The sequence below is a fragment of the Macaca nemestrina genome, chromosome 2 (genome assembly GCF_043159975.1).
Source record: "Macaca nemestrina isolate mMacNem1 chromosome 2, mMacNem.hap1, whole genome shotgun sequence".
Classification (NCBI taxonomy): domain Eukaryota; kingdom Metazoa; phylum Chordata; class Mammalia; order Primates; family Cercopithecidae; genus Macaca; species Macaca nemestrina.
In genome coordinates this window covers 161,803,870-161,826,661 of record NC_092126.1, presented here as the reverse complement: position 1 = coordinate 161,826,661, position 22,792 = coordinate 161,803,870, and the positions used below count along the sequence as shown (strand labels likewise).

At 44.9% G+C, this 22,792-nt stretch overlaps 1 protein-coding gene across 1 annotated transcript in view; it reads right to left on the bottom strand.

The window, feature by feature from the left end:
* The window catches only part of LOC105470294 (immunoglobulin like domain containing receptor 1), a 35,568-nt gene that overhangs the window by 6,063 nt on the left and 6,713 nt on the right, over positions 1–22,792 (bottom strand). The window contains exons 2-6 of the mRNA XM_011722134.2: positions 13,284–13,454; positions 11,519–11,668; positions 7,726–7,845; positions 7,302–7,448; positions 179–310 (exon numbers count right to left, since the gene is read on the bottom strand). Coding sequence (XP_011720436.2) covers positions 179–310; positions 7,302–7,448; positions 7,726–7,845; positions 11,519–11,668; positions 13,284–13,454 — 720 coding nt within the window. The remainder of the gene's footprint in view (positions 1–178; positions 311–7,301; positions 7,449–7,725; positions 7,846–11,518; positions 11,669–13,283; positions 13,455–22,792) is intronic.

Sequence of the window (22,792 nt, the reverse complement as noted above, 5' to 3'; positions counted from 1 at the left end):
TGGCCCAAAACATACACCTCAGAATCAGGACATCAAAATGTGACATTGGTTAGCATGACTCCCTCCCATCCTCCATCATGAAGATGCCCGCCACATTGGTCACGGAGGCCTTGATGTAGCCCATGTTCCTGCCCTTGCCCTCTGCCCTCCCCTACCCCAAATCTCTGGAAGAGTTTACCTCGCTGCAGCAGCGGGTGCATTGGATAAGATGAAACCTGGGAGCTCCTGTCCACCCCCCAGTACAGGGGTTTTTCCATCATCTGAGGACCTAGGGCCTGGGCCTGCTTCATGTAGCGGTGGCGGGCCAGGGCTGCAGGGGAAGAAGGAGAAATGCAGACCCTCAGCCAGGCAAGCCCCACACCTCCCACTTCACTTCTCTCCACCTAGGGGCCCTGCAAGAGGCCAGCTTCTCTTGTCCGTTCTCACCTATCTTGCATGGGAGTAAGGGTTAAGGGGGTAGTAAATTAAATGTCCCCCTGGTGAGGAGCTGGAACTAAATTCTCTTCAAGACTGCAACTTCTGTATCCCAGGAAAGTATATTCTTAAAACTTGACTTCCTAACCTCAAAATCATTTCATCATCTTGCCCATTCCTAAGGTCACCCAAAATGCATAGGTAGATTCATGGATACTAGCATACAATGAATTACTGGGCCATAGGCCAACAAAACTAGAAGCCAAAGGCCAGAAACAGAAGGTACAGATGCAAAGGACTTAGAGGAGGCTGTGAGTCAGGGCCTGGTGGCATCTGCTCGAAGAGTGAAAGAAAAAGGGAAGGGCATGATACTGAAGATAATGGGCAGAATTACTTGGCAATTATATGGAAGAGTGTTTCTAGCTGGCACGCCAACCCTGGATGGAAGAAAATTTGTGGGAAGAAGGCAAGGGTGTGCAAAAAGCTCAAGTAGATTCCAGTGGGTCCTTTCTACTCTTCTCCTCACCTTATTGAGATTGTCCCTAAGTAGGGGAATTTCTAAGGGGTGGGGTAGAGGCAGGGAAGGGGGATGAGAAATACTATTTCCTTTATGGCAAAGAAAATCATATAAAAAAGTAGTGCAAGGATCCATAGAAATGTCACTCCAGCCCCTTAGGTGGGGCTGGTCTGAGGCATACAACCCACAGTGAGTACTAATTAAAAACAAAAGCATTTCATTGTTTTTGTTCATGCTTTTCTATTTTGGGGTAGTTGTGGCTGAGTGCCTCATGTTTCCTAAGTGCTCTGCCTATCCATGAGTGTTGGACGCGTACCTGTACGTTGAGGGCAGGAAGTGCCGGCCTCAGTGTGAACAAGGATAGGCCCCAGCCTGGCATTCTCAGTTCCTCCTTGCTTCCCTGGGCCCTGTGGCTACCCCTAAAACAGCAGGGCCCAGGCACAGAAGGGAGCAGAAAGCTGGCATCCTGAACACAGTCACATAGGGTGTAGGGTTTGCCAAGGCCAGCAGCAAAGGGGTCATCCAGTGGGCTGCCCAGTGATTCCAGTATGAAACTCCCAGCACAACAGGAAGTGGTTGTAAGAGAGTCCCCAGAAGTGTCCGGAGTGTCAACCCTCAGTGTGAGTCACGGCCTAGCCTGGAGGAAATCAGATGCAAACTTGCAGCTCCCCCAGCAGCTACACCTTCATGCCAACTGATAGCCTCGAGCCTCCCTGAAGACAGGTCCACAGGCTCAGAGCTGCCCTCTCCCTCTGCAGAGCTGCCGCTCCCCAGCTCCCTCTACTGGCCACCACCAACACACATACTGGAATGCCCAGCCTTATACATGTAATTTACCTTACATAAGCTAACTAGTTCTCTGAAAAATCTCTTCATCTGGGAATCCAATGAGGAAGTTGGGCTCAGAGAGATTACCTTCCCAGCCTAAGGTCCCATAGCTAGACTGGCAGAGCCAGGATGTGAACCTGTGCGACGCTCAAGCCTACGCTCTTTGTGTGCCATACCTCCGAGTCCCCAGACTCCTTTATTTTCTGTGATGAAGCAAAAAACCTTCCCTGCAGGCACCTCCTCAATTTACCTCTCTCTAACTCAGCTACAGACCTTTCAAAGTCCACTCCAGACTAGTCTCTCCTTCCATGGCCTGGGGACATCTGATTCCAAGGAGAACAACCCTACCCACTGTACCCCTTTAATGGAATCCTCGCCTCTTCCAGATGGTCCTATTCCCATTTAGCCACTCCTTCTCCTGCTTCCTTCAATCAGGGAGAAAGGCAGAGTTGTGCTTCCTCTTTGCTCCTCAAATGATTTTTTTCACTAAAGGGACCCCCTCCACAAATAACTCTCTAACAACCCTTCCAGATCCTCAATGAGTGTTTCTGACATTTCCCCGAGTTTTTTCACATGGTCCAGAGATTAACTCACCTGCTTCCTTAGTTACTAAAACCTTTTTTCCAGGGTCTCCCCCTTCCTTGTTGCACTAAAACTAATGAAATAGGATGGAAGACACAGTCTTTGAGTTTTTCTCTTGCCTGCCTTCCCCCGCATCCCTGAAAACAGCCTCAAGGGATGTCTAGGCTCTCAGGGGTATCTGTTGCTCACCTAATGGGGAATCAGATAGGCAATAAAATTAAGAAACCTGGACAAGGCAACAAAGCTGCAAAAGACTCCCAATAAGTTATCTCTTAACCTCAGTGGAGTAAAGTCTGCCTTAGTCACCCTTAAAACTACAGCTTTCTGAGCCTCATTCCCAGGGACCCTCCTTCAGTTGGTCTAATGCAATGTAAGAAAATTTGTATTTTCAACAAGCTCCCTGTTTCAACAATGTAGGAATCAACTTGGAATTGACTGCTGAGGACTCTCAACAACACTTTGTTCACCATCCCTTACCATCCCCCCTCCACTCTTACAGAACCCATTCTTGCCCTTCTTTTATTTATTTATTTATTTATTCATTTATTTATTTTTCTGAGACGGAGTCTTGCTCTGTCACCCAGGCTGGAGTGCAATGGCACCATCTCGGCTCACTGTAACCTTCGCCTCTAGGGTTCAAGTGATTCTTCTGTCTCAGCCTCCCAAGTAGCTGGGATTATAGGCGCCCGCCACCATGCTCCGCTAATTTTTGTATTTTTAGTAGAGATGGGGTTTCACCATGTTGGCCAGGCTGCTCTTGAACTCTTGACCTCAGGCGATCCACCTGCCTTGGCCTCCCAAAGTATTGGGATTACAGGCGTGAGCCACCACGCCCAGCCCTTGCCCTTCTTTTAACCTATGGTCATTCGGTCTATTTGCTTTCTCCAAAACTACCAGTCCTCCCTGATTTGACTGATCAGTCATTTCTGGGACATCCTCAGGTGCTTCCTAGAATCCCATGCCTCTTTGAACTCTCGTCATTTTAGCTTTAGGCAACCACCAGCAGATGCTTCTGGGTCCCAACCAGGCAACTGACCTCAAATAGCCCTCCTCCCAATAGGGCTTTCCTTCTTGACCTCTCAAACATGCATTCCCTCCTCTATAGCAGCAACTTAAACATTCCCCACCTCTTAGGTCTTCCCCTGCCAGTGAACTTTCTGCTAATGACTTCATCTCTATTGAGGAAGAGGAACCAGCCCTGAACATGGAGCCAAGAAACCTAGGTTTAGTCCAGGGCCCACTGCTAACAGGCTGTAACACAGTAATTGTGGAAAAACCTCCCTCGATTTCACTTCCTTCAGCTGTGAGGTGGAAGGAGATGGGGCAGGAGACATCAGAGATTCTCACCGTGGCTGTGGCATACTGCAGGGCATGCCTGGAGGTTCTGCAGTAAGGAGGGCCAGTAACTGCTCTAGGGATGAAAGGCGTTTCTCCAGTTTTCACAGAAAAAGTACGTTTCCATTTCAAAAACGTCTATCTTTAAGTCCTACTGAGGGCTGTTTACCACTACTAGGTGAACTATCAAGGGTTACTAAAATTTGGTCGTATTTTCATTTTTCTCCTCTCTAATCCTTTTTTAACTCTCACTAGAAAGTGGGAGCAGGTTGGGGAGGTGGGATGTGATCAAAGAAGTTCAAGAATCACTGACATGTTTCTTGAAGCTTCCTTCTGCATCTAGAATTTTGATTTGCTGAAATTGAGTCGGAAGATGTGAGCTCCCTCAGCTTCCTCCCTTACATCTTAATCATCCTCCACATTTTAATGATTTCCTTTCTGTCTTCAGAGGCTAGGCTGCTTCCCTTTCCCTTCCACTCTCTAAGGCCAGTTCTTTCCTTGTAGGGCTGAGGCCACTCCTACCAGCTTCATCACTCATCAGTGACCACCTCACTTCTTAATGCTTCACTTTACTCACTTGATATTAACCTTGGTTCATTGCTTATAAACATGTTTAGGATCACCTTATTCTCCAAACACCAACAATAACCCCTTACTCCTCTAACCAAAGAGCTTTCTTTAATAACTCATGCCCTTCCATGCAATTCTTCTTGTCAACAAACTTCTCAGGACAGTCTGCTCCAGTGACTCACTTTGAAAGTGACATCATCGGCCCAAGTTCAGGGATCTTTGTGGTCTGCAGTTCTTGATATTACTAGTTTTAAAAAATGAACCTAATCCCTCAGGAGAAACAACTCTCCCCCAGAACCTCCATTTATTAGTTTACTAATAACGGATGCACTTATCATCTGTGTTAGCTTTGTCCCTAGTCTTGCCTGCTTTTAGTGCCCCACGAACCTAGGGAGTCTAAGCAGCCATCTTGGGCGGGTTTTTCTTATCTCATCCTGCATATTATTACTCCAGTGACAGTGACCTCTCCATGGCCTCCTCCCTAAGGTCCCTGAAAGGTAGGGAGCCCTGCAGTCCAATGTTGCATCCTCCGTAACTTTTCCACTCCTATGGTGTCTTAGCCAATCCCACAGTGATCCACCTACAGAGACTGCGGCAGTCTCTGCTATAGGAATGCAGACTTTCACAAGTCAGATGAACATGGATTCGACTCTGCAAAGCCACTGCTATTTCCTAGCTGTGGGGCTTTTCTGACCTTTGGTCTCCTGTCTGTTAAATAGGGATGACATCTGCCTTCTAGGGTGGTTGTGAGGATTCAGTGAGGAAATGTATGCAAGGGGACTACATGTCAGACACCCAATAGAAGTTAGTTCTCTTTTCCTGTAAGACAGCAACTTTGGAGCATAGTCCCAAAACCAGACTCAGGCCACCGACTTTCTTCACATTGTAGATCAGATTTTGTTTCTATCTTAATAGGTCATTCATTATTTTTCCCTAAAAACATTTCCTTTCAAATGGATCAAACTGATAAGAGTGTTATCTCTGGGTACTCAGATGAGTCATTACATTTTCCTGAATTTCTCAAATTTCCTACAATATAGTACTTTATTTAGATCATTAGGAAGAGGAAATGTTATTGAAAACAAAAGCAAAAAAATTAAAAACCTTCTATTTAACGCAGTTGGCACTATTCCATCTATTTGATCAAGAAAATATCTTTATAGAATAATTTTGTATTATTTTGCCTTTACCATGTATTCTGTAGCCAACATTTTTTATGGCATAATTCTGTTACAGTTCTGTTTTAAAGGATCAGACATTAGTCCAAAGGAAGATTACATTGAAAGCAAGATCATCTGCTCCCTCTTCCCTTGCCCTAACTCAAGGATTCTCAAAGTGTGGCCCCTCTACCAGCAGCAGCACATCACCTGGGAACTTTTGAGATAAGAAATACAGATAAAGTTCTAAGCCCCCAAATGACTAACAGACCCCTTCTTGGCCAAGGGGACCCCAGAGAAACCTTGGAAGCTAAGTTCATGGCCATGACAGGATGGGAGGTCAGACTCGTCTCATTATATCCCCACCCACAGTGACCAGCCCTTTCAAAAGACTCCACGTGGATAATGTCAATTACTAGCTTATCTTCCCAGGTACAGAACAAAGACAAGATAAAGTCTAATTCCTCTTTTCCCCTTTTCTAATATTCACTTTATCTTATGTAAAATATAGATTTGCTGGGCACTAACTAAAGTTTCACAAGTGTATAATCATTTGTTTCATTGCTGCCCCCCACTTCTTAAGGAAAATTATAAATACTAAACCTCCTGGGAACCTCGTTGGAAAAAAAAAAAAAAAAAACAGTCACAGATGCATCTGTGACTTATGTTTTTTCCCTGGGTATGCCCTCAAGCTAGCTCAATAAACCTCAATGATCTGAGACTTAGGCCTCAGTCACTCATTTTGATTGCTAGAGAAATAAAAATTCTCAGGTCCTACCCTGGACCAATTGAGTCAGAAAACCTGGAGGTGGCAGCCAAAAATTAAGTTAAGGAGGAAAATAAAAAAAGAAACAGAAATCATCCCTACCTCCTGACCTCTAGGGAGGGGAGAGTGGCTGAAGGTTGAGTTGATCACCGATAGCCAATGACTTAATCAATCATGCCTATGTAATGAAGTCTCCATAAAAACCCAAAAGGACTGGGTTGGGGGAGCTTCCTGGTTGCTAAAGACGGAGGTACTGGGAGGGTGGCACACCTGGAGAGGACATGGAAGCCCCGCCCCGCTCCCACATACCTTGCTCTATACATCTCTTCATCTGGCTGTTCACTTGTATTCTTTTAAATATTCTTTGTAATAAGTGGGTAAACATAAGTAAAGTGTTTCCTTAAATTCTGTGAGCTGCTCTAGCAAATTAACTGAACTGGAGGAAAGGGTCGTGGTAACTGCCAATTTATAGCCATTTCCTCAGAAGCACAGGTGACAACCTACTAGTTGTAACTGCAGTTGGCGTCTGAAGTAGGGGGTGGTCTTGTGGGACTAAGCCTTCCACCTGTGGGGTCTGGTGCAATTTCCAGGTAAATAGCATCAGAATTGAGTTAAATTATAGGACATTCAGTTGGTGTCTGCTGAAGAATTCCTTTTTGTGTGGGGAAAACACACACACTTGGTGTCCAAAGTATTGAATGGCATGTGAGAATAGGAAAAAACAGTTTTGTTTTCCTTTACAAGTGGTCTTCTCTCTTACTGGCTTATTTAAACCACTCGCTCCAGCCCACCTTATGTCCAAATGAGGTCAGTGCTAGGAATGAAGATTGAAGCACAGGCACATCAGGGCTGCTGAGGAAATGCCATCAGTAGGCAGAGCTATCTGAGAGATGCTTTAGGCAGCCTGAGAGTGGACAAGCAAATGTCCTCATTTCAGCCACCTTCCATGTGGCTCCCTAGCCTCCCTAAGCATCATTTTCAGGGCTGAGGCTAATGTCCTCTGACCCTGTGATGGGAGAACGGCATGGAGGAGAGAACCTGGAAGAACCTTTGACCTGGCACTTGAAGCTCATCTGCTTCAAGTCCTGGTCCCTAATCCACTCCATTCCACTGCTTGTCTGTCCCCTCTCACCTTCCTCAGGACAGCAGCAGCGGGCGGGACAGCAGGGACAGCGGATGTAGCAGCAGCAATACTGAGGACAGCACTGGCACCAGCACACTCCAATCAGCAGCAGGAGGAGGAGGGCTCCCAGGATGATGAAGATCACGGTCAGCCAGTCTGCAGGGGAGAAGCCAAGAAGGGGCTGAACTAAACATTCAGGGGGAATACTTCCAGCTCTGATGTCCTAGAGGTCTCATAAACAGAGCTCTTGACCTACAGGTTAAAGTTCAGCAATATGTCGGCAAAAAATTAAAAGTTTAGCTTTGATAAGGGAACTTCAGAGGTTGATAATCCAATGACAAGAACTTAGGCTTGTTTATTTCTGTTTTTTTCCTGTGAGTAAAAGTGTTACGGCAGTGAGGTAGACTGAATAGAAAGCTCCAGTAGCACTTACGCAGGACGATGAGCTTTACTTCCTTATCGGGGTCTCCTGATGTGTCCCCTGGAGCCTCAATGGTGCAGTAATACACTCCATGGTCCCACCACATCACTTCATTAATCACAAGATCTGCTCCTACACAGTAAGGAGGGAGAAAGTGCCAGTGTCAGAGGAGAGAGCACTGGTGTCTAACCTGTGACAGCCTCAAGACCTGGGCAGCATGGCGAGACCTTGTATTTACAAAAAATAATAATAATAAATTATCCAGGCATGGTGGCATGTACCTATAGTCCCAGCTTCTCTGGAGACCAAAGGGGGAGGATCGCTTGAGCCCAGGAAGTTGAAGCTGCAGTGAACTATGAATGTGCTAATACACTCCAGCCTGAGCAACACAGTGAGACCCGATCTCAAAAAAAGTTAAACATAAAATACTGTTTAAGTTGCCAGTATATGGGGCTTTTACTTCCTCACAATCAGACCTAATCCCAACTGGTACAGTGGAAATGATTATTTAGCTGCATTTCAGATGAGGAAAATCAAGACTCAAAGGAACTGGCCTAATAACATACAGACAATGCTCATCAGAGGTAGGTTCAAACCCACATCTCTCTAGTACTCGTACCCACCAAGCTTTCCTGTCTTCTCTAAATTGGGTAGAAAAACTCCAGATTCTAGGTCCCTTGTCAGCCTAAAATGAGCAGTTATCTCTGGATCCTGAAGGACAGGTATGAGATGAACTTGAATAAAGATAAAATGCCAGTATTTTAAGAGTAAATGTAACTCAAGAAGAGCTTCAGTTCTTGTGGGCACGCAGTGTTGTATACCTACATTAGGATAGATGAAGGGTTTATATATATATATATTTGCTGTACATTCATTTTTGTTTTTTTAAATTTTAAGGTCAGGGATGTATGTGCAGGTTTGTTACACAGGTAAATGTGAGCCATGGTGGTTTGCTGCACAGATCATCCCATCACCTAGGTATTAAGCACAGCATCCAACAGCTGTTCTTCCTGATGCTCTCCCCCCTACACCCCCGAACCCTCCAACAGGCCGCAGTGTGTATCGTTCCCCCCGTGTGTCCAGGCATTCTCATCATCCAGCTTCCACTTATAGGATCATCAGGGTGGACAGACAACCTACAGAACGGGGGAAAATTTTTGCAATCTATCCATCTGACAAATGTCTAATATCCAGCATCTACAAGGAACTTAAAATGAATGGTTAATATTTATGTTCAAGTTTAGCAAAGTCAATAAATATTCACTAAAGCCCTTTTGTGGGTCCAGCACTATATCAGGCACCAAGGAGATATAAAGAGAAACAAAACCCTTTTCTGTCCTGAAAGGGTTTAAAATCCAGTCAAAGGCATCAGGGCAGCCTCTGTGTGAAGTGCAGTGGCAGTTCCAGTTCCCCCACCCACAGTAAGCACCAGCGCCACGGAACCTTAGCGTTACAGACTTGCTCCTGCTAAGTTGGTTGTAATATCTGCAATTCTTTATTATCTGTTTGTCAAGAAATGTTTATTGAGGAAATGAAACAAAAATGCAAGGTCACGCATCAGTGGACCTAACTTTAGGACTTCTGTTTCCTTCTCTTTCTACGTCAATACCTACAATTTTTTCCTACCCACTATTTTCCAAACCCACTACGTTTCCCAGAAATAAGCTTACCCTAGACTTGGAAAAATGGTGAAAGTGCTTTTAAAAAATTCCCCCTCGGGGCATGATGTGTATTGTAAATCTGCTGTAATTTTTATTGGAGACATAAAGAGTATTTGAGGGATGTCAGAGTAAGAAGGGTGTTCAGATATGTTAATGTTTTAAAGGATCTAAGGACTGATTTGACAGGGTCATCTCAAATGATGCAAGCATAGGCAACAAAGTGTCAGAACACAAGGACTCCAGAAGTCCCAACAAGCCTGGAGACAGAAATAAAAACAGAGGGGAATACTAACGTATTCCTGTGGGAGTAAGAACGAAGCAGGGTTTGAGCCAAAGGTGGCTGGGAATGGAAGTAGTGGAAGGTATTTACCTTCATGTTTTTAGAAAAAAAAATAAGAGCAGGGACTAGCTACTATGGGGATTTCCATCCTTCAGAAACTGTACAAGTAATTTGCTAATTAAAGAGGCTTGAAACTTTGAGGTCAGAGAAGAACAAATTCTGCTGGCTTTGGAAAAGGCAGAACCACCTTGGATCTTTAGAGATGCCCCTGGAGACTAGAAAAGAAGGACAGATGTACCCTAAAGCTGAGGGCTGGCTTGGGGAAATCAGAGGCCGAATTTAAAAAAAAAAAAAAAAAAAAAAAAAGGTCAGACTTAAGTGTTACAGACAAAACTGAAAGCAATTATTAAACTGGTTCCCGTTAAGTGACCTCCCTTTAAACAGTCAGAATATTCACTGATTCCTTGATATTGTAGCTATGGCCACCATGAGTGGCCCACTGGGTATATTCTTCCCTTTTTCCCCTTTTAACAAACAAATATTTATTTAACACAGCACATAAAGCCCATTGAAATAGGCTCTGAATTCTGTGCTGATCTATGGCAGCGACTGTGGATTACACAATAGAAATATGAGGAGCTAAGCCATTTATCCAAAAGTATACGGAGTGATAACTAATGCTTACTGCCCACTTCCTGTTTGCTAAATGCTTTATACATATTACCTTACTCCCCACAAATCTCTATGATCTAGGTACTATGGCAAGTCCCATTTTATAGAAATTGAGGCTGAAAAATTGTAGATGCTTGCCCAGGTTCACATACCCTGTAAATGCAGAATTGGGATGCACACTTGCACCTGACTCCAGGGCTCTCACCACTACTCCCTGCCCAGGGCACAGAGAATAGACAGGCTTTGGACACAGCTCTCACGTATCACGCTAGATATTCACTTTGGAGTAGGGAGGAAGACACCACGATGCCCATCGTTCAGATGAAGAAACAGAGGCCAAATAAAATAACTGATCAGGTCGGGTGCGGTGGCTCATGCCTATAATCCCAGCACTTTGGGAGGCTGAGGCAGGCAGATCATGAGGTCAGGAGATCGAGACCATCCTGGCTAACATAGTGAAACCCTGTCTCTACTAAAAATACAAAAAAATTAGCCGGGTGTAGCGGCAGGCACCTGTAGTCCCAGCTGTTGGGGAGGCTGAGGCAGCAGAATGGCATGAACCCGGGAGGCGGAGCTTGCAGTGAGCCGAGATCGCACCACTGCACTCCAGCCTGGGTGACATAGCAAGACTCTGTCTCAAAAAAAAAGATAATAACTGATTACTGGTCACTAAGCTAAAGAGAGGAAGCACTAGGACTCTCACTGGGACATTTTAGTCCAAGCCCAGTGTTCTTTCCTCTATCAGTGGAGGACAGTGGTCTCAAGGTGGTCATCTGCTCAGAGCCCCCTATTTCCTTCCATATGAACAACAGGAATAGCCAGAGGGAAACTCAGTGATCTGGGGTTTCAGTAGGCCCTGAGAGCAATTTGTGGAATGAATCAAAGAAATCTGATCCACATCTTAGCCCTGAATCTCAGGAAAGCAAAGGAAACCACTCACCCCTAGACTTTTAGCCAAAGCTATAGATAGCAACAGAACAACCTCTGGTCCAGAGACTAACTTCCAGGGAAGTAACTTCAGCTGGTGCAGCACATTCTATGAAGCTGGCACTTTCCTCAAACAATGACAGCGACCAAGTAGACCAACAGGCAGCAGAAAGAAATGGGAAATCCCATGCTGACTCAGCCTGCAGGGCCTGGTGTCTGCACCTCCCCCCACCCCCAGTTCCCCTGACACCTCCCCCGCACTCACGGTTCTGGATGGTGATCTTGCGCTGCCGGTAATCTACCCCCAGCACAGGCTCATTCTGCCCCCGCCGCTGGGCCACGATGCGAACTTCCCGCTGGTTGTCGTTGCAGTCGTTGGATGGGTCCTGGCCCAGGGATAAAGCTGCCTGGTATGCTGAGGAGAGAGGGCACACTAGAGTCACACAGCTATAGGGGTTTCCCACAACGAAAGGTTCCTTTCCTGCTCCAGGTGTGAGACACAGTGAAGTGTCTCAATTTTTCCCAAGACTATGCATCCCTTGGGACTCTTGTAAATCATGAAGATCCTGATTCTGCAGGTCTAGAGTGGTATCTGAGATTCTCATTTCTAATGTGCTCCCTGGTGATATCAGGCACCACATTTTGAGCAGCCAGACTCCTGACCCCCTAACAGGCCATGATTTCATGCCGGCTGTATCCCCCACCTCCTATTCCAACTTCCTTTGTCTCATTTTCAAAGTCACCCCAGCCTCCTTCTGCTCCCATGGAATTCATCTACCTGCCCTTAAAACATAAAGTCGCATGCCTGTAGTCCCAGCTACTCAGAAGGCTGAGGCAGAAGAGTCACTTGAACCTCGGAGGCAGAGGTTGCGATGAGCTGAGATCACGCCATTGCACTCCAGCCTGGGCAACGAGAGTGAAACTCCATCTCAAAAAAAAAAATATATATATATATATAACCCGAGAGCTGTTAAATCTGCCCCTGGCAAATGCCTGCTTCCCTAGCCTCTCCTCCCTGGCCATTTAACCCAGGCATTTTAAGAGTAACCCCCAGGAAACAACGCCTCAATTTAGAGAGGAGTCTTTTGGGGACAATGGCAGGATCAGTGGGTGGCTCAGACAGCTCTTGAGGTTCTGCTCACATCATATTGTGAGACATTAGCTCGAGAGCTCAAAAAGTAAAAGTTAGGGTCCTCGCAGAAGGACTTGAAGCGCCATGTCACCACCATGTCCCGGAGCTGGGCAGAGGTGGTGTAGTCATTAGTAAAGACTGATGCCTCCCTCTCCCTTTCTTCCTATGAACAGGGTGTCTACTTCTATTCTCAAAATCTCCAAACAATTAATTGTCTTGGTGGTGACAGTGGGGTGTTCTGGGTTCCTTTGTTCTTTGAGAGAAGGCAGAAATGGGCAACTAGGAAAGAGCTCTGATCCAGACAGCACAACCCACATGCCTGGGGGCAGCTGTTACTGAAAGGCAGGACTGGCCAACCCTAAGGGGGAGTTGCGTAGCACTAAGAGACTTCCCACAGTTAAAGGGCTGCCTGTGGGGCACTGGAGGGCTTAGTCAGCAGAGGAATGACCATCTCCCCAAAGGCGGACTGAGGAAGGGAATATAGCAAGAAGCAAAGGCTCCTAGTCATTTGTGCTGAGTGTAGAGTCTTCTTGCCGGCATTGTAAGGTGGTGGGGGTGACGGGAGGCGGGCCTGCATTGTCAGCTCAGCACGCTGGCATGGAGCCAGGAATGAACAGGGAGGCAGGACTTTTGCCTAATGTCTGAGTTTCTTTAAATTTTTTTGAGAACAAAGCAGGACAAAAATTGTAAAATAAACTAGTATGTGACCTTGAATACATTATTTCATCTACCTGGACTCCGTTTGTTTATCTATAAACAGAGGAACTGCATTAGGTGATCTTTGTGGCTTCTCCTCACTACCGAGATTTGTAATCCTAACTAATCCCTCAGCCCTAACCACAGTATGTCACAGAGGTGTCTGGGCCCCACACATGGCCAAGGGGGTAAGGATACTCACACGCTGAGTAGTAGTCAAAGATAGGGTCCTTGCAGAAGGACTTGAAGCGCCATGTCACCACCACGTCCTGGAGCTGGGCAGAGGTGGTGTAGTCACATTTGAGGATGACAGAGGCAAACAGGGTGACATAGCGTTCTGTGTGCTGGACCGTCACAAGCAAGGACAGGCACCCTAAAGCCAAGAGCAGGAGACAATGCTGAAGGTGACCTACATCTGCTCACGGGTAAGAAAAACAATGCGAATGAGTAAAATATACTGCCTGCCGTCCTGCCTTACGCTGGCTAGGAGCTCACAGACAGAGTCTGGGCTCTTACTCACCTGGGCAGGCAATGGCTGGGGTGGGGTGGAGAACGCACTCAGCCACCTCAGAGGGGCATAGGAAGAAAGGAGTGAGGAAAACTCCCAGGAATTTACAGTGCATTAACAGTGATGACATATCCAACAATATAAGAATTGTATCAAAGTAAAGCCACATTTGTACTGAAGTGACACTGCTAATATATTTTTTTCCCTCACATCACGTCTCTTCTTAAAATGGTTTCCCATTTCCTAAGGATAAAGTTCAAGCTCCCTAACCAGGCCTACGAAGCCCGTTAGCTCAGCCTACTGCCCTTCTCGTCTGCCCTATGTCCCTTCACGTCTCATCTCCCACTCGAGGGGTCAGCCATTCTGAACTCGCTTCAGTCTTTCCCATGCTAAGACCATTCTCTTCTCCAGGTGCAGCTCTCTCATCCTGGAACAGTCTTCCACATCACCTGCCACTGCTCCACTCTCTTCCCTGGGCTAATTAAGATTCGTGCCTTGGGTCCTCAGCTGAACAGGGATTCTACTTCTGTCTACCCCGTAGACAGGGTTCTGTGTCTGGAACCATACCTCCTCCAGCAGCCCTCCTGTCTGCAAGTCTGGGAGAGGGACCTCCCTCTGTTTTTTCTAAGTGCCTCATCCTACCCCTAGGCAGCACTTTTCATGCTTCTTGTTGATGGCCTGCTCACTGTGGGCTCAGAGAAAAACGCAGTTGGCCTTCTCTAAGTCATTGCTCAAATACCAGCGCCCAGTACTGTGCCTGTCACCTACTTGGCACCCAACAAATGTTTGTTGAATAAATGATGGAATAAATGACTAAGAATATATTAACCAGTGGAAATTTGGCAGTACAGGCAGTCAGCATAAACACAGAGCAAATAAAACAGTCAGATTGTGACAAACTGCATCAAGAAAGACTTGAGGAAATTAAGAGGAGATTTTTCCTTTTAAAAAATGTCCTCTCCCTACCCTCCAAACCTACAGGCATACTTAAAGCTCCAGGTGTGCCTTGATGAAGGATTAGGTAGCACCAAAATGTCAGGTGGGCCTTTGGCACAGTCAGGGGTCCAGACATAACCAGCACCTTGGAACATTCCTATGTTAGTTTGGTTTCTAGGCCACGTTATAAAGGGATTCTCTTGTGGGAGGTTTAGTGTGGAGCAGTAGTACTCAAACTCGAGTATGCATCACCAGAGGGCTTGTGACAGCCCAGATCACTGAGCCCTATGCTAGGAGTTTCCAGTTCCGTAGGACTTGGCTGAGGCCCAGAGACAAATTTTTTTCTTTTCTTTTTTTTTTTTTTTTGAGATGGAGTCTCACCCTGTCACCCAGGCTGGAGTGCAATAGCACAATCTCGGCTCACTGCAACCTCCACCTCTCAGATTCATAGGATTCTCCTGCCTCCGCCTCCCAAGTAGCTGGGATCACAGGTGCCCACCACCATGCCTGGCTAATTTTGGTATTTTTAGTAGATGCAGGGTTTCACCATGTTGGCCAGGCTAGGCTCAAACTCTTGACCTCAAATGATCCACCCACCTCAGCCTTCCAAAGTGCTGGGAATACAGGCGTGAGCCACTGCGCCCGGCCTGAGCCACTGCACCTGGCTTCTTTTTTTCATTCTTTTTTTTTTTTTTTTTTTTTTTTGAGATACAGTCTTCCTCTGTTGCCCAGACTGGAGTGCAGTGGCACAATCATGGCTCACTGCAACCTTGACCTCCTGGGTTCAAGTGATCCTCCGGTCTCAGCCTCCCAAGTAGCTGAGACTACAGGCATGCACAACTATGCCTGACTAACTTTTTAAATTTTTAGTAGAGATGAAGTCTTGCTATGCTGCCCAGGATGGTCTTGATCTCCTAACCTCAAGCAATCCTCCAGCCTCAGCCTCCCAAAGTCTGGGGTTATAGGCGTGAGCCACTGCACCCAGCAATGGATGTAAATTTCTAACTAATTTCCAGGAGATACTGATGCTACTGCTCTGAGGGCCATACTCTGAGAACCATTGGTGTAGACTTGATTTAAAACACACACACACACACACACACACACACACACACACACACACACGCTTTAGATTCAGATACAGCTGGGTTGAAATCAAACTTTAGTACTTACTTGAATTTTGGACAAGTTATTAATGCTCTCTGAGCTGGTTTCTCAGCCCTGAATGGAGATGATGATAGTGCTAGCCTCATCAGGTCCTTGCAAGAATGAGATAATCCACTGTCCTTGGCATGAAGCCTTGCACATACACTGCCACGTTAGTGTTAGTATGTGGGTCTCTTCCCCTTTTCCCTTTATTATGAGGGCCAAGGAGAAAGAGGTTGGAGTTGGGGTTTTCTCCAAAAGAGTTTTCAAGTGGAGCCACCTTCATTTTGACCAAGGTACTCCCACAAACAAAACAAATGTAGTCATTATCTTACGGAGCAGCTAGGTGGGCCTGTCTTGAAGGCTAGAGTCACAGGATTCTTGGGTCCTGCCTGACCTACTGGTCACAGCCCTTATAAGACTTTCCTCTTAAACTTCCGATAGGCACCCGCATCTGGGTTCCTCACATCCATAGACAAGACAGCAGAATGCTGTTCAGGACAGGCACTCACAGAAATGACCTGATGACAGACAGCAGAATGATGTTCAGGACAGGCACTCACAGAAATGACCTGACAACCTGTCTCCAGGACTGGGCTGTGATGCAGATGCCCCAAGGCAGTTGTGCTGGATAGAGGCTCTGCAGCAATGCAGGCGAGAGCTGTGGGCAGGAAGCCTTCATGAAAGGAAAAGATTTAATCTAGGCTCCAAGAAGCAGGTAGGACTAAGATTATGCATGAGAAGCAGGAAGAAGGCAGAGAAACTCATTGTTTCTGTAAGCAAGAAAGGAAGGAACAAAGAGCCTTATTAGGAAGGGGCAGTTACTTGGGCAACCTGGGGGAAACCAATCTAGCTGTGTCTCCAGCTTTATGGAAGACAGAGAAGATAAATAACGTGGGGCAAGTGGTGGTGAGTGGGAGATGGAGCAATGGAGTGAAGTCTAAATCACAATCCAGTGTCAATTTCTTGTCCATGGATCATCACTGAAGTCTTTTCTGAAGAACAGTAATAGGGTGAAAGTGGTGTTTTTAGGAAGATAGATGACTTCCCCACTCAACTGTAAATGAAAAAAATAACATTTTTAAAATAAACCTTGAGTATTTTTGGGAAAAACAGCTGCTGTCTCCATAAGCTGTAGATTCCCAGAAATCAGGTCAATCAGAATGGAAGGGCCAGTGATCAGCATCTCAAGCCTAACATGGATTCTTAATCTAATTTTTGGTTCTTGTTCTTTCTCTCTGACTACCCCTTTGTGTTTTTTTGTTTCTTTGTTTTCTTCCAGAACTGACCTGAAATAGACCTTGGAGATCTCACCAACCACAGTTTTATCTGAACAGTAGAAACAGCCACAGATAAGATTTTCTCAATGAATAGGTTGCCATTGTCAACACTGACTTATTTTGTTCCATAACACACGTACCAATGAGAAGGGAGAGGAAAACACTGATTTTTGGTCTAAATAAAATCTTAGGTTCAACAGTATCTTCAAATATATTCTTTTACATACTAAATGTGATACCTGGGAGAAGATTAGCTATGCTCACTTCCTGTACAACAAATCTGAGGCTTAGAAATTTAAGTGACCTGGGCCGGGCGCGGTGGCTCAAGCCTGTAATCCCAGCACTTTGGGAGGCCGAGGCGGGCGGATCACAAGGTCAGGAGATCGAGACCACAGTGAAACCCCGTCTCTACTAAAAATACAAAAAATTAGCCGGGCGCGGTGGCGGGCGCCTGTAGTCCCAGCTACTCAGGAGGCTGAGGCAGGAGAATGGCGGGAACCCGGGAGGCGGAGCTTGCAGTGAGCCGAGATCGCGCCACTGCACTCCAGCCTGGGCAACAGCGTGAGACTCCGTCTCAAAAAAAAAAAAAAAAAAAAAAGAAATTTAAGTGACTTGTCTGTGGTCATTCGTTTTCTAAGGGGGTCAGAGTCAACGTTCTGTCCCTGAGCAGTGCTCTTGCCTCGCAGGTTGGCTATTCTTTAAATAAAAGATAATTGGTATTCACAAGTTTGCAAATAATTTGAGCTGGGGCCAGGCTATGGGAGTAATAATTAAAATATAACTGGTGCAGTCACTCTGACACAGTGAAATAAAGAACTTGTAGGCTCTTTATTTGGCTGAATGTAATTTGATATAAATAGCAATTTATTCAACACTCCAGTCAACATCACTTGTATAGAGGTAGAGCATTTGGGAGCAGGGAGGCCAGGTTTGCTGGGGGTCAGAAAAGGGAGTTTGGTTAGAGTCAGAAATTGCTGTGGGGTAGCTTTGAAGATTGCAGAATCTGACACCCTCGAGGACGGGAAATGGGGAGAAAGGTGATCACTCAGCTCCCCTTCCATGAATGCTCTTATTGTGGACAAACCACAGTTGGGGTGACACAACTCACCTTTACCAGCGTCAGCACTGACTTAGCTGCTTGGGTTTTCTTTTATCTTCTCTTCTATTTCATCCCTGTGTGAATGTCAAGCTTTGAAATCTGCCAGGTTCAGCAAGTTCTGGCCATCTTGAGGTCATTCACACTCCCTCCAAGGGTCTGCCAGCCCCACAGCATCCTACACAGACCTCACACCTCCACCCCCTGCCCTGTCTCTCTCTCTCTGTCACACACACACACACACACACACACACACACACGAAGAGTCCCAGGAGAAGAATTACTGAACAACCCAGCAAACTCTTCTCCCATCTTCTCAGTTGTTGCTTCTGGCCCTTAGCATCTATTATGCACCGGGTGATACACATTCTTAGTCTCTAATTCTCACAAACCCCCTCAGCTGGGCAACAGCCCTGCTCATATAGGTGGGCAGAAGTTCAGAGTATAAGCCACACCCCCACATGCCCAACATCACATACCTAAAAAGTGTCAGCGTCAGGATTTGAGCTTGGGCCTTGCTAACACCAAATCCCAATTTTTCCCAAGCAGGCAAGCTTGATCTTCCAAAGTAGAAGTCAGGCGCCAGGCTCTTAAAAAGCAGTCGGATTTTTCAGATTGGGAAGGAAAGAGGCAGTAGCAGGACAGTCCATCTAAAAGGCAAAAATCTCCCCACTTTCTTTTCCTATATCCTCTAACTTCTCTGTAAACCTAACCACACTGGGCATGCACAGAACTAAGCAGGTGGAGTTTTCAAGAAAGGACCCAAAGCAGCAGAATCAGGCTGAAAATGTGAACAGGATCAAAAAGAGAAATGCCCTGATTATAGTCATCCTGGTTGCAACTTTGCTCTTTCAGGCTTACTACAAGTTTTCAAATTCTTAATTTTTTTTCTATTCTTAAATTTCCTTTATCCTGTGGCATTTTCTCCTCCCCAGTTCATTGACTCCTAATTTCTTAGCTGCCTCTATCATTTTCTCTTAAAAACGTTAATTCTAGAGCCTGACTCCCTGAGTTCAGATTCTGTCTCCAATCCCTAACAGCTGAATGGTAATGTGATATAAACAGCAGTTTATTAAACATTTTAGTCAACATTAGTTGCTGGGGGTCAGAAAAGGCAATTTGGTTAGAGTCAGAAGTTGATCTACCAAGTTATTTCCAAACTATTGTTTTCCTTTGTATGCAAACCTGAGATGACAGTAATACCTGCCTCATAGGGTTGTGGTGAGCATAAAAAATGTCCCCCATTTAGCAAAGAGTCTGGCACGTAGTAGACATTCAATAAACCTAAGCCATCATTTGTATCATTTGTACTTATCTTGACTAGTTCAGGAGTTCCAGATCCACTGAGACCAGCATGTAAAAGCATTTGAAAAAATGATACAAATGTAAACTATCATGATTGTCTTCTCTTTGCCAAATGAGTTGGTGCCTCCAAAGCTTCAAAAGTTTCATAGCTTTGTACCCTGGTGGACACATTCACAACTTGCCCCGTTCTGTGAAAGAAGGGAAGGAGACCTGTCACGTGGGTTGAAAGGAAACTTCAAATGAGGTATCAGAGCTCATGGGAAGGAGAGAAGGGGAAGGGGATTCTCTGATTCCCGCCATCAGGTACTTTCCAAGGCCAGGCTGCTGTGCTGAGTGGGGACTACCATCCTACACTAAAACAGAAGGAAACATACCAACCAGGGCAGAGTATCTTTACAACTAAATGTCATCTGTTCCTAAATATATGCACATCTTTGCACATTTTTTATTCCTCATTTCCTGTGTAGTATTAGACTGGGCAAGAAGTTGTTTTAGTTTCTAGAAGATACTCACACAGTATAGGAATATAGGTATATATTTTTAAATATTTTTAAAATTAAAAACTGTTTTGAAGGACTAGATGGCACTTCCCCTCCTTTCCCATGAACGGGCCTGTTTGGAAGGGATGGTAGGCAGGAGGGTAAACGCAGGTCTTTGCCGGCAAGGGGCAGTGGCCTGGGACTGACACAAATTGATTCCTGAGTATTTTTCAGGTATACAAGCACACTGACTCCATGTGGCAGGTTAACAAAATGCACACAGGTTCAATACTATCAGAGTTTATGTCTGAGCAGGCTATCTCACCAAGCATATTTACCATCAGTCCTTGTTACGTTTCCTCAGATAACAGTGCAAATATGAGAGGAATCAAGGAGAAGAGGGACTAGCTATGAACAAGAAGGAGCAAGACAAGAAGTGACTGGCTATGGACAAGAAGAGACAAAGACAAGAAGGAGTGGTCACGAACAAGAAGGAAAGGATAGGGAGAGCTGAGAGAGAAGGAGACCAGGAAAGCAGATGGGTGGGGAGAGGAATGATGTCTAGGTACTGTGTGTTTACCCAAGGTCTGGCATGCAACACTCACCAAGGCAGCCTCCCCTGAGAAGGAAAGTGTTGTGTGCTGAGCACTTACTATGTTGTTTGACACGGTATTGGGTGTTTTATTATACATTATCTCATTTAACCTTTGCAAGAAACTGATGAGATAAGCTGTACTTTATCTCAATTTCATTGATGAGGAAAATTCTGAGAGATTAAGCAATCTGCTTAAGGCCACACAGCTAGAAAGTAGCAAAGCTGGATTTAAGCTTAGACCTCCACCTCGCTACCATGTCTTCTGGATAAGTTTTCTAAATGGTTGAGATATAACCCTTTGAGGAATATTCACACACTTAAGGGACATTCACAAATTTATTTTAATCATTTTGTACCAAAGCCCTTCTTTTCTTTTCTGTTCATTAATACAAAATAAATAAGTGAGAAAATTCAAACAGTGGAGGGGGTATCAAGTAAAACGTTCCTCCTTGCTCACCATGAATTCCACTTTCCAGAGATACTGCTATTGACAATTTGGTCTACATCCTTTCACATCTTTTCCTATATATATATTTTTTTAAAGTAATCATATTATGTACATTGACTTGTGACTTTTTCTTCAAACTAATGATATATTGTATACCATACACAAAATATATATATATATATTTACTAACTGCATGTACATTTTACTCCATCATTGAGCCACTTTTATTTACACATTTTCCAAATTATGGACATTTAGGTTGTTTCTGACTTTTCAGTATTATAAGCAATGCTGACATGAATTACTGAAATGAATATGTTTATATAAGTATGTCTTCACATGTGTTCTTTTATTCTAGTAGAATATATTTCTCAAAGTGAGCTAAAGGGAATAAACCTTTTCTATTCGAATAGACACTTCAGGAAAGAAATGCATATTCCCATAAATAGCAAGTGATAGTCCCATGTTTCACCACAACCTATTCAAAAGGGGAAAATATCAATCTTTAAAATTTTTTTTGATAAACTACTAAGTGAAATAAATAGCCACTCAGGTGGTTTGAACTTAACATCCCTTTGGTTACCAGGGGGAGAGGCCAAGACCTGGTTAAGGGCAGATGCTTGGGGTTTCCAAAGTCATTCACCCAGGTTAGTGACTCATGTCTCCACACACTAATCTCAGAGCACATGCAAATTTAGGCATGACCAGAACACACACATTCATTCATTTATTGAGTATCCACTCTGAGCCAACATTAGTAGCAAATAAGAGATACAGACCCCTGCACTCTTGGAACTTGTGCTCCTGGTAGGAGAGTCAATGATAAACAAGTAAGAACACAGACAAAGTAGTTCCTGTCATGGATGAGTTTTATAGCATTGATCAGAAACTATGAGAGCACTGAATATTACATCTTACTCCTGTACAATAAGGGACTAAAACAGACACATGTATCCAAATGCTCCTGATAGTTCTTCCTGGTTGTTTCAAATTCTAAATCAAGCCCAAAATCTAAATCATCATCCTTCCATACAAACTTGGGCCTCTCCCATATTTCCCATCTCAGTGAATGGAAAAGACCAAAAACTAGGAAGGAATCATCCTGGTGTCTTTTCATCCTTTGCTCTTCATATACAGTCTGATATGGTTTGGCTGGTGTCCCCACCCAAATCTCATCTTGAATTGTAGTTTCCATAATCCCTATCTGTTGTGGGAGGGACCAGGTGGAGACAATTGAATCTTGGGGTGGTTTCCCCCATTCTGTTTTCATGATAGTGAGTTCTCACAAGATCCAGTAGTTTTATAAGGAGCTTCCCTCTTCACTGGGCAGTCATCTCTCCTGCCACCATGTGAAGAAGGACATGTTTGCTTCCCCTTCTGCCATGATTATAAGTTTCCTGAGACCTTCCCAGCCCTGCAGAACTGTAAGTGAATTAAACCTCTTTCCTTTATAAATTATGCAATCTCAGGCAGTTCTTTATAGCAGCATGAGAACGGACTAATATACAGTCTATCATCAGATTGGGCTTATTTATCTCCGAAATATTTTCAGAATCTCTCTCTCCAATTTCACCACTATCCTAGCACAAGCTACTATCATGTCCAGCCTCCATATCACCTGTGCTTACCTAGTACTGTACTCATGCATGCACTGGTTCCCCCTGCCAGGTGGAGTCCACATTGCTGTTAGTCTCCCAATTCCTCCTCCTTAAAAACCTCTAACAGCTGTCCATTGTTGTTAAGATAAACACAAAACCTCCTACCATGACCCATGCAGCCATGCACATCTGGTCCTACTGACTCCTCTGGCCTCAACTCCACCACTCTTCCTGTGGCGTCCTTCACTCAGTCCCGCTAACATTCTTCTCATCTCTCACACACACTAAGCTCCTATCCAGCAGTCTTGCAGATGCTATTA